The following is an 11,232-nucleotide window of genomic DNA, read 5'->3' on the forward strand; positions in this document are numbered from 1 at the left end:
GTGGTTAAGTACCTGTGCTCTGAAGGCAGAGACCTCCATCTGAATCCTACTGCTGCCTCTTCCTTCCTGTGCTCCTCCTTGAGCCTCAGTGTCCTCATCTGTAAAATGGGGGATCAGCGATGGTGCCCACCTCAAGGCGCGTGGGAGGGTTGTGGAGATGAATGATGGAATAGAGGACTCAGCAGTGTCTTGCCTCCAGCAAGTGCCCAGTAAATGGCAACAAGCACCAATACGAAACCTGAGGTCCGGAAGGAGTATTGGTATTTGGATCAACCGCTTGCCTGGAGGGAGAACAGATTCTTAGAAGGGCTGTCCTGCTAGAACCCAGGCTTGGCGATGGCAGGGATGAGCCTTTGTTCATAAATCCCAGCCAGACCCTGCCTGTCCCTTCTCGTTGCACACACACAGGATGTCTTACTCTGATTTTTAATTAAATCACACACAATACAGGGCATCAGGCCCCACCAACTTCATTAGAAACCACCTGGGATTGTGCGGGGACTGGAAGAGAGTACTCGTGAGAAGACCCACTCTCCCCAGCCTTTCGTTACAGGGGCTGAAAACATCAGGAGCTACCCCAAGGAGTTTTGTTCCACTTGGTGGAACAAAACACCCAACAGAAGGGACAGGAGTTGTGAAAGCCACCCTCAGGCCCGGAGGGTGTGGTGAGGGGAAGGGAAGATTCTTTCGGCCCCAAACTCGGGGAAGTTTGTAATTGTTAGCTTAACACCTTCATCAAGAGCAGGTTACAACACCTGCCCTGCAGGGACCTGGATCTTGGGGGGCCCAGCACAGCTTAGGTGGAAGGCTCTGAGCTGACCCTGGCTCCATCACCATGCCCTGGAGAGGCAGAGTTGGGAGAAGGCAGAGTTGGGAGAAGCCAAAGCGGCTCCCTGCCTCCACTTCTGGGGGGCTGTTACCTGAGCCAGGTAATTGTTTGTGCCAGGTGGCAGTTGCCCCTCAGGGGCAGGGGAGTGAGGCGGGCAAAACTGGTGTTAGCAACTGTGGGAGGGTGTTAATGACTGCCACAGTCAAACAGTGGAAACGTGGGGTGCAGACAGCGGGGGGGAAAGGGCGCAGGGAAAAAGTGCTCTCCCATGATGCAGCCCACTCCCAGGCCACTTCCCAGCAGCCCCTGCAGGTGCCTGGGCCAGGCTTGGGTACCGCTGATCCTTCACCCCCTTGCACGGGGGCTGCTGGTCTCAATGCAGAGAAGAGAGAATGTTTGTTCATTTCCTCCCTCAGCCCAGCCTACACTTTCCTCCAAAAGAAGGCTGGTTTGGGGTGGGCCAAAGCTATGCTGCCTGCCCCGGGGCACAGAGGTGTGAGGTTTCCCAAATCCTAAGCCTGTGGTGGGGTCACACCCCCATCTCCCCTGAGTCCAAGTGAAGACGTAATGGCTTTGCCAATACTGTCCCTTAAAGGTTGTGGCCTGTCCCCAACCCCAAAGGTCATGTGGAGGTAGGAGGCCCTGGCAGGGGGACAGGAGGGGGTGCTGTCCCTCTCCTACTCCCAGAGAGCTGGTGCTCTTCCAGAGAACCTAACTGGCTCTTCCCATGGGGGACCCTCCTCCCTAGGGGAGGACAGAAACCCAGAAATAGGAAAGGGGGTCGAGACAGGTTTGGCAACTTTCTGACATCACTTGGAAACACTGGTTCCATTTCAACCACCAGATTCCCATCAGGTCTGTAAGGCCACTGTCTCTGGGTCCAGAGAGACACCTTCACTGCATTCATGGGCATTCTCCCTGGGCTGGGCGGGGCCATCGCAGGGTCTCCGGAGAAGCTCACACCTCCACGTTACTCTTCTCCTCCTCCTTGGGGCGGGGCTCCTCCTGAATCTTTTTCATCTCCCAGCCCCTGACCCAGGTATAGGCGGAGGAGCCTCCCAGCACCATCATGTTGCTCATCCACCAGAGGAAGCTCTTCGTCTCCTCGTAGTAGAGGACGGCCAGCACCGTCTGGGCGCAGGCTTTGGCTGTGCCGGACACGTTGTGGGTCAGGGGACTGGTGAACTTGATCTGCAGTCCTGTTACATAGCCGATGGTGAAGCCAAACAGGCCGCCCAGCGTCATCATGCCCCAGAAGTGGGCGCTGCCCAGCTGGGGGAAGTTGTAGAGGGCCGGGAGCTCCCCCAGCAGCAGGAGCAGGGGCAGAAAGAGGACGCAGGCGTTGACGTTGTTGTAGAAGGTCAGACGCCAGATGCTGCCGTCCACCGCCGGGAGCACCTTCTTCGTGTAGATGGCGTTGAGTGAGACGCAGAGGCTGGCGAGCACGCCAAAAAGGGTGCCCGTCCAAGACAGGGTACCCTCTGCGCCCTCCTGGTCCACACCAAGCCAGAAGCCACCTATAGTAGGGAGAGGAGGAGAAGGGCGAGGGGGATGAGGATGGGCAGGAGGAAGGACAGAGAATTTTGCCACCAAAGTTCACAGACTGTGTAACGCTGTCCTCATCATCCCATTCTCCCTGCTCTTCCTGCAAGAAACGTGTGCAAAGTCTCCCCTACATGCTAAGTACAACGCAGGGCTGGGGAAGTAGCCCAGGACATGAACCCTTCCTTACGGAGCTCATATTCTGGCAGAGGAGAGAGACATTAAAACGATTCATTTCCCAATGACTTCTTTAATTACAATTGTAATGAGGCCCATAAAACAGTACAGGGTGCTGTGAGAACCCATAACTGGGTGACTGTGCTGGCCTGGGGCACCTGGAAAGCAACATTTGAAATGAGCTCTGAAGGATGAGCACAGATACAGCACTTAGTGGTTAAGATGACCTTGGGAAAGCGACTTAAGGTCTCGGAGCCTCGGCTTCCCGGTCTGTAAAATGGGAGCCTACAATGGTTAGAAGCACTTGTGGCCTGAGGTCTTTGGGGATAGTCACTCTTTCTGAGACTCTCACGTTGTGACATCTCCTGCTCACAGAGCCTCCATGGCACCCCACTGCCCCCCAAGTCTGCAAGGAGTCTCAGCCTGGCACGCTGGGCTTCCCACGCCCTTGCCACGACCTGTGTCTCTGTGTCACGATCACCCCGAGTCCTCTCTCATCTCCCTGCTTCTCACACCAGAGCTCAGTGTCCTTGACCATTTACTGCACCAGAAGCACCCTTCTCCTTCCTGGGAGATTCCACTCATTCTTCAGGGTCAAAGCCAGTCTCTCCAGGGGTGAAGTCTTTCCTGATACCCCCAGCACCCGACCTCTTCCTGGCCTCCTCCTGCTGTGCTTTCCTTCAAGACCCTTGCCTGCCCTGGGCTGCTAGGCACCTGCCCATGGGGACAGTACAGTCTCTTTAGCTAGACCCCACCTTCCCAGAAGGCAGGGGCTGAATCTTACACATGTTGTATCTCCCGCGACGTGGTTTTGGTGTCAGAGAGATTTGGGCTCTGATCAGGCTCTGCTATTTAGAGGCTGGGTGGCCTGGGGACAGTTTACTTAACTTCTCTGAGCTCCCATTTCCTTCAGCTGTAGAGAGCTGGGTCACATTCTTGACCCTCCCACTCCAATCAATCTACTCTCTGCCTTGCAAACAGAATGATCTTCCTACAGTACAGATCTGCTCAGGTCCTGTCCTGGCTTAAGGCCCCTCTGTGCCTCCCCACTGCCCTCAGGAAATAGTCCAGACTCACTTAACTTGGGCAGCCTCAGGGGTGCATCTTGCTCTGGCCCAGCCATGCAGAAATGCGCACGTGTTTTCTACTGACTAGAACATTCTCTCCTCACTCCTTCCTTATACCCATCTAGTACTTTCTCCGGAATGCCTGCTTAGATTCCTCCCTCCCCACTCCCCACCAGGGTTTCCACAGCACCTTTTGTGTCCCAATCCCAGGAGGCCTAGAGAGTCACCTGAGACCCATCTTCCCCCACGAGGAGGAAGGAAGGGGAAACACTGTGGAGAGGAAGCCAGGTGCTGGGCCAGCAGAGAGCACCAGCCTCCAGGGCGCCTGCCCCATCAGGCTGGCCAGCGAATGCACTTTCCCAGCAGCTATCTCACCATCTGCTACTTTGATTACTTTTCGGGACTTGGGCCTAGTTTCCCTAATGACTTCACTGGTCGGCATGCAAATTTGCCAACCAGGAGGTCCCTCCCACTCCACCCCTTATAGGGTCAGCAGGGCTGAAGTGGAGATCCCTGGGGCATTTGGCTAAGTGAGGCCTGGGAACCCATACCAGCTCCCTTGGGGAGGAAGTGGGAGCAGCGAGCCCGATCTGCCAGGGGTCTTAGCAGCTCCCCCCACTCCAACCTCTGCCCTGCTCCCTTTCCCACCTCTGCCCTGCTCCCTCTCCCACCTTGGACCTAGACTGGGCAGCCCTAGGTCCCGAAGTGGCTCAGTGAGGGGAACATTTTCTAGGACAGGTGGCCTGCGATGGGCCTCTCCCCGGCAGCCAGTGCATCTCAGCCTGAGACTCTGAGACACCAACTGAGAACATGTAGGTCAACCAAGAAGAAATTTGCAGCACCAGGAGGAACCCGAACAGGTTCAAAGAAAGATCCCATTCCTGGATGACTGAGCCCCAGGAGGGCTCTGAGGGGGTGGGAAGCTGGGGGTGCTCTTACCTAATGGGCTGCAATAAAACATTTTGTGACGATGGAAATGCTCTGTCATCTGTGCTGTCCAATACAGTAGCCACTGGCTACACGTGGCGACTAAGCACTTGAAATGTGGCTACAGAATCAGGTAACAACACCTGCAACTGAATAACTGAATTTTAAAAATTTCACTGAATTTGAATTGGAATAGACACATGTGGTCCGTGGCTGCTGAACTGGATAGTGCAGTTCTAACCTCTAGGGGACAAGAACAGAGCAGAGTGGTTAGAAACACAGGCCTGGGGGTCCGGCCAATCTGAGTTTGCATCCCAGCATGGCTACTTCCTAGCTGTGGGGCTCTGGGTAAGTGACTTAACCTCTCTGAGTATCAGTTTCCTTGTTTGTGTAGAGTTGATCATGGTGATGCCACCACCCAGGGGATCTCTGGGGAACATAGGAGATGCTGTATGCGAATGATTAGCACAATGTCCCCATCAATCATTTTTATTTTCTGAGGGTCAAGTCTGGGAAGGTGGCTAAATTATCTCAAAGCATATCTCTTGCCACTGACTCAGGCATTATTGTAAGCCTGCAAGGTCAGACGGTGATGGTATATTTATTACAAGATGCCATGTCCTCTAGAAAGAGCACTGGATGGGGAGTCAGGACACTTGAAGTCTTGAGAAGCAAGAGAGTATAGTGGTCAAGTGTAAGGAGCCAGATTACTTGAGATCAGATCCCACCTCTGCCACTTAGCTGAGTGATCTTTGACAAATTACTTAACTTCTCTGTGCCTTGGTTTTCCCTCTGTGAAATGTAGATTAGAATCCCATCTTGTTTGAAGGGCCCTGATTGGGCCCCTAACTTGCTAGGTGACCTCCAGAAAGTTACTTGCTTTCTCTGGACCCCAGGCTCTTCCTCATATGACTGTCACGACAAGGGAGCTGGGACAGATAAAGTCAAAGGTGTTTGACAGGGTTGTTCTTTAGGGTTTTGGCCCCCATCTTCCCCCACCCCCCACAGCCATTCCCCGTGGCCCTGGCTGGCCACTCACCAATGATGATGCTGCAGGTGAGCAGGGCATAGAAGGAGGTGGTTTGCTTGAGCAGCAGGTAGGAGAGCAGCACATTGAAGACGGTGGTGAGTGAGCGGCCCACGTTGTAGAAGGCCACACCCACATACTTGAGGCAGAGGTTATTGAAGGTGATCATGCCAATGAAGACCACCGACAGGGGCAGGATGCTTCGGGCCACCCTGAGGTCCAGGCGCAGGGTGGGGAAGTCCATGGTACCAGGGCAGCAGGTGGCCAGTGAGCTGAGGCCCTTGCACAGCAGCGCGGTCACCAGGCACTGGTAGAAGGTGACGAAGATGGGGGTGTCCAGCCGTAGGGAGGGGCTATCCAGCAGGTACTTGTTAAGGAACACCATGGAGATGGACGTGACCCAGTAGAGAGAGACTACCAGAGCGATCTGCAGTGCCCGCAGCACAAAGGGCTTCTCGTGGCTGGCCTCTGCCTCTCCGGAAGGGTCGGAAGTCCCCATCAGTGCCATGTGCAGGATCTTTGACCGCTTCAGAGAGGCCCTGTTCATGGTAGCAGAGGAGCTGGGTCACCCTACAGCCAGACTGATTTCCTGGAGTACGGAGCTGTGGGCTCACTTCTGCTTTCTGCAAGCTGAAGTCCTCAACTGTCACATGGCAGGTGGCCTGGAGGCCTCCCACCCTTCTCCTGGATGGAGAGGTTCTGCTCTGGGGTGAGTCCCACAACCTGCTGCCACCCTGAGGGGGTTCATGAGACAGACACAGGGAAGAGGTGAGGGACGGGCTAAGGTTGGACAGAGATGACAGGTCAGGGGAGAAGGGGCTGGGACCTAGCAAGGAGGATTCGCAGGAAGGGGGGGGCGGGGGAGAGATATGGAAGGAAAAGGGGGAGAAATGCAGGGCGGAGGTGCTAGAAAAGGGCGGAGGACAGCGTGAGGAAGAGGTGCAGAGAGAGACAGGCATGGGTTGCTATGGGAGAGAAAGGTTTGCAGGGTGAGAGGGGGAGGCATGCAAGGAGCTGAAAGGAGAGCGTGCGGGGGGTTTGGAAAGATGGTGCAGGCGAGGTCAGAGGCGCTCAGGGCCCAGGCGCTTTGGACCGGAAGGAAGTTGGGCCAGTACAAGCCCCAGGCGGGCGGTCTTCCCAGGTGCCGGCCCTAGCTCCGCCCCGCAGCCTCCGGACTTCCGAGGCCGCTCCCGCCGGCGAGGCGGGCCCAGGACTCATTTCCTGACACGCCCCCAACCGCCTCCTTAAAGAGCCCGCAAGCCCAGCGTCTCCCTTAAAGCCACAGCCTCAGAGAAATGGCCTTCGGAGTCAGGCTCGCGTCGGGTCTCTGGCAGCCCTTGTGCGCTCCCTGCCCGCAGATGGTGGTGCTGGTGTTAGATCTCGGTAGCCGCGGGAGGTGCCTGTGGGTGCTAGAGCCTCGGCCCCCTTCCTGCCCCCAGTCCCCCTCCTCCGCCCCTGCTGCATATCCTCTAGAGGCTTAACGCCTCTCGACTCGGCTCATCTGCAGGTCCACGTTTCCCCTCATCCCCGGGCAGGACTGCGTCCCCAGAGCCTTGGGACCACCCCGCGTTCCCCGGCGTCTAGAGAACCCCCGCCCCGTAACCTGCCCCGCGTCCCTCTACCTAGTCCCGCTCACACTTCCAAAACCTTGTTGCAGTCTCCTCCTTCCCCCTACTTTCACCGCCCCATCCCTCTCCCGAGCCGGAGACCCCCAGCAGCGCCCCCCACCCCACCCCCGATTCGAGACCCTCCCGGCGGCCGGATCCGAGCCTCAAGTCAGCACCCCCTCCCCAAACACCCTCTCCAGGCCCGGCTCAGCCGCAAGCTCCGACCCCGGGGCTGGCGTTCGCTGGCCGAGAAGGCGACCCCGCGCTCACCCCCGTCCTCTGCACCTGCCGCCGGCCCGCGCCACATTGAGCCGCACCTGCAGCGCCACGCCCAGGGCCGCGCCCGCGGGAGATTACTTCCTGCTCTCCCAGCTACAGGCGTGGGCGCCGCGCCAGCCTCGCCGACCTGCTCCCCACGTGGACCCGGGGTGGCGGCGGGGCGATCCGGGCCGTAGCCTGACCTTGGCCCCGGGTTATCCCACCGGTCGTGGGAGCAGGCCCCTTCTCTTTCCAAGGCCACCCCAGACCGGGGTATACCGCCCAGGATCCCCCGCTCCAGTTACCGCGGCTTGCACGTCCCAGTACCCGGCTGCATTCGTGGCCCGCTGCCGCGCACCCGGTCTGTGCTTCCAAAAGTGTGTTCGGGGAACAGCCGGGATTCTTCCTGCCAGCAGTTAGTGGAGGGTCCCCCTCCCCCTCCCAGGGACGGGCCCTGGGAAATGGTCACCAGCCTGGGCCGTCACTCACCAGACAGCCGGGAGGACCGACTTCTTCCTGGTACCCGCTCTAGCACCAACGTTGGGTAGCTCACTTCTCCGGAGTTATCGTCATTAAAACTAGGGGTCTGGACTATACCAGTGGGTCTCAACCTCCTTGCTCAAAACCCTAGCTGATATGGTTGAAAGTAGAGACTACTATTTGTTTGTAGGATGTCAAATACCATTTAATTAGTACCATTTGATTTATGGGTGAGATGTCTGAGATTTGCTTCGAAATACTCAGAATACTCACCCCCACCCCCCAAAATATCCCCAACGGTTGATAGATAAAACAAGATAGGCAATTGTTAAAGTTAGGCATGGGAACATGGAGGGTATAGGAGTCTCTTTACTTCTGTGTACATTTGAAAATTTCCATAATAAGAAGGTAAAATTTATGGAGTACATTTAAAGTCTCACTTGCTAACTGCATAAACCCTCGCCCCAGTTTAACACAGCCCTTGGTGGGCTATGGGAACTGGAAGGGTTACAGGGAAATGAGCACCATCCAACAGCTCCAGGGCAGGTACAGCCTCCGGAGGGTGAGCTCTGCCCCAGGCCTGTCCTCTTCCAACCGCTCTGGCACTTGCTCTGTAATACCTGCACTGCCCCTTCCTCTAGAAATGGGACTTCCTGCTTCCCAGTTATGGGCTGGTCTCCAGGTGGAGGATGCCATCTGATCACCTTGTCACCTTTGAATCAAATTACCCTTTGGAGGAAGGAAAGACTTAAAGGGACTGAGCTGGTCCTCTGACCCCTACTTGGAGAGTCTCATTCCAGGGTCAAACTTTAAAGGTTGTGGGTTTCAGTTTATTAAGAGCAGCCCCTAGGTGCTCTTCTCTCTTAGGCCTGATATTTCACTGTGACAAATACTTTAATGGCAAACAGGGCATACTCTGAGAGGCCCTGGTTTCCTGGAAGGGCCCTTCTCCTTGGCACGTTAACAGAAATTAATTTATCTGATGAATGTGCTGTCACCCGGATCCCCTAGGGCAGAGATATATACTGTATAAAGGCCAGATGCACTTCACCAAGAGAGACCCAGGGACAGTCCACACTGGATGTTTGGGGCACAGTCTGGGCTCCCCATGCGCCAGGAGACCAAGGTGTATCCCTGTGTCCAATCCCTCCCCTTATGTTGTACCTGAAATTCCATCATTAGCTTCGCTCCCTTGGATTAAGGTTGTAATAGGTCACTACAGTAAATCTCATAGATCCCAATCCTTTTGGCTCTTTATGAGGGAAAGGGGAAGTGGGGATGTTTCTTAGGGGTCTAAGGCCTCAGGAATTGTGCACTTTGCACAACCTGCTTTTGAATTTTTCTTAAGGAATGTTAATTGTTTAAACCATTCATAAAGGGTGATGTTTTAGGTCTTGTCAAGAGTAATTACCCAGGGTGTGAACTTGGTATGTGGCAGAACATAAGGTCACTAGTGTGGCAGTTGGGCCCTTTTTGGGTGTGGTCCTATTTTCTTGCCGCGGCTGGGAGCCACTGATGACGTCAGAAGAAGACGATGTCTACCCGACAGGGTGAACAGAACTAACCTCCCAGGTGTGCGGGACAGTGGATCGGTAGCAGAAGGGCCTGAGAGCTCCTGGGAACACACAGGCATTGACTGTCTCACCCATGAGTTCAGCAAGGGCTCCTGAGCCTACGCCATGCAGTGGACATCACTGTTTTCTACCAGAATTCATTCTCCCATTTGTCCAAGGTAATTGGATGGTTGCCCAGCCAGAGAGCACAGTTCCAGCCTCCCTTGTGGGTAGGTGAACCACATGACTCCGTGGCTGGGGAATGGAGGTGATGTGTTGCACTTTCCAGGTCTAGGCCTTAAACGTTAGGTGGGCGCTCTTCCTTGTTCTCTCCTCCTCTTCCTATAACCTGCAACCCAAATGTGCCTATAACACAGCTGTTACCATGGAGACGAGGTCAATTTTTAGGGGCTGTGGGAGCAAGATGATGGAAAGAGCCAGGGTCTCTGACTGTGTGGAGTAGAGCCGCCTGCCAACCTGCCCTGCCTACCTTGAGACTGTTCTATGAGAGGGGAATCAACTTGCGTGCTTTATACACCTCTGCAGTTATGAAGTGGTCTCTTTGTTACAGCAGTTAGGCCTTTACCCACAATTCCCATCGTAGTCTATATTCCCTTCTCCTCGAACATATATGTATTCTCTAGGCAAAATTAAGAAGGCATGACGTTGTTAGTCTGATCCCTCTCTCTCTTGCTTTTTCTCTCTCTCAGTTCATTATCTATCTATCTATCCATCCATTCATTCATCCTGTTCCTATCCAGGACCTGGCACAATTCCTGCCACGAAAGCTGCTCAGTACCTCTTTGTGGAATGAATGAAAGTCACACCACAACTAGGAGTACCTGAAAATCAAGGCTGATTTAAGACCTTTATTGGCCCTATACCCTGAAAAGCTTATAAGTCTCCGCATTCACCCTGTATGTGATTCAAAATAAAAATTAATACTAAACTGTAAAATAAATGTAAGGAGAGAAAAAAAATGTTCTGTTTTTCTCATGGTGATTGGAATATTCTCTGGAAAATAATATATTCTTTCCAGGAAAAAAAAATTATGCCTTTCCTTTGCTGGTACTTGTGGCAGACAGTAAGAATTGCCTACCCCAGGAGTTGGCAAACATTTTCTGTAAAGGACCAGAGAATAAATATTTTAGACTCTGTGGGCCATATGGTCTTTGTCACAACTACTCAACTCTGCTGTTGTAGTGTTGTAACAAATGGGCACTGCTGTGTTTCAATAAAACTTTATAGGGACTTCCTTGGTGGCGCAGTGGTTAAGAATCCGCCTGCCAGTGCAGGGGACACGGGTTCGAGCCCTGGTCCAGGAAGATCCCAAATGCCACAGAGCAACTAAGCCTGCACGCCACAACTACTGAGCCCATGTGCCACAACTACTGAAGCCCGCGCCTAGAGCCCGTGCTCCACAACAAGAGAAGACACCACAATGAGAAGCCTGCGTACCACAACGAGGAGTAGCCCCCACTCGCTGCAACTGGAGAAAGACCGCGTGCCACAACGAAGACACAATGCAGCCAAAAATAAATAAATAAATAAACTTTATAAAGATAGGCCATAGGCTGGATTTGGTTTGCTGGTGTAGTTTGCTGACCCCTGGTTCACCCTCTATTAACTTAACCTTCGTTCTTACTAACACTACCCATATATTGTTTGTATGTCAATGTGTCCACCTAAAAATACTTATTCCCCAGACCTCCTTACAGCTAGATGTGGCCATGTAACATACTTTTGGCCAATGAGTTACAAGCTT

At 54.1% G+C, this 11,232-nt stretch overlaps 1 protein-coding gene across 5 annotated transcripts; it reads right to left on the bottom strand.

Moving 5' to 3' along the window:
- Positions 1–412: 412 nt before the first annotated feature.
- SLC35C1 (solute carrier family 35 member C1) lies at positions 413–7,873 on the bottom strand. 5 transcript variants are annotated; one of them, XM_082343961.1, is made up of 3 exons: positions 7,740–7,873; positions 5,582–6,108; positions 413–2,346 (listed from the first exon to the last, which is right to left on the bottom strand). In XM_082343961.1, the coding sequence occupies exons 1-3, from the start codon at positions 7,769–7,771 to the stop codon at positions 1,787–1,789; spliced, it is 1,119 nt and encodes a 372-aa protein (XP_082200087.1). In that variant the 5' UTR covers positions 7,772–7,873; the 3' UTR covers positions 413–1,786. The 5 variants fall into 5 exon arrangements, with proteins under 5 accessions (XP_082200087.1, XP_082200089.1, XP_082200090.1 ...); XM_082343963.1 differs by having other exon boundaries at positions 5,582–6,303; positions 7,740–7,817; XM_082343964.1 differs by lacking the exon at positions 7,740–7,873 and adding an exon at positions 7,447–7,699.
- Positions 7,874–11,232: the final 3,359 nt, after the last annotated feature.

This window comes from Balaenoptera borealis (genome assembly GCF_965194805.1).
Source record: "Balaenoptera borealis genome assembly, chromosome: 11".
NCBI classification, from domain to species: domain Eukaryota; kingdom Metazoa; phylum Chordata; class Mammalia; order Artiodactyla; family Balaenopteridae; genus Balaenoptera; species Balaenoptera borealis.

Excerpts from the sequence above, each read along its gene's own strand:
- SLC35C1 (XM_082343961.1), bottom strand. The coding sequence starts at position 7,771 with ATGCAGCCGGGTACTGGGACGTGCAAGCCGCG. Across the intron at positions 6,109-7,739 it reads ACTGGGACGTGCAAGCCGCG|GGCCTCTCTGAAGCGGTCAA; the intron begins GTAACTGGAGCG and ends TACCATGAACAG. Across the intron at positions 2,347-5,581 it reads CACCTGCAGCATCATCATTG|GTGGCTTCTGGCTTGGTGTG; the intron begins GTGAGTGGCCAG and ends TCCCTACTATAG.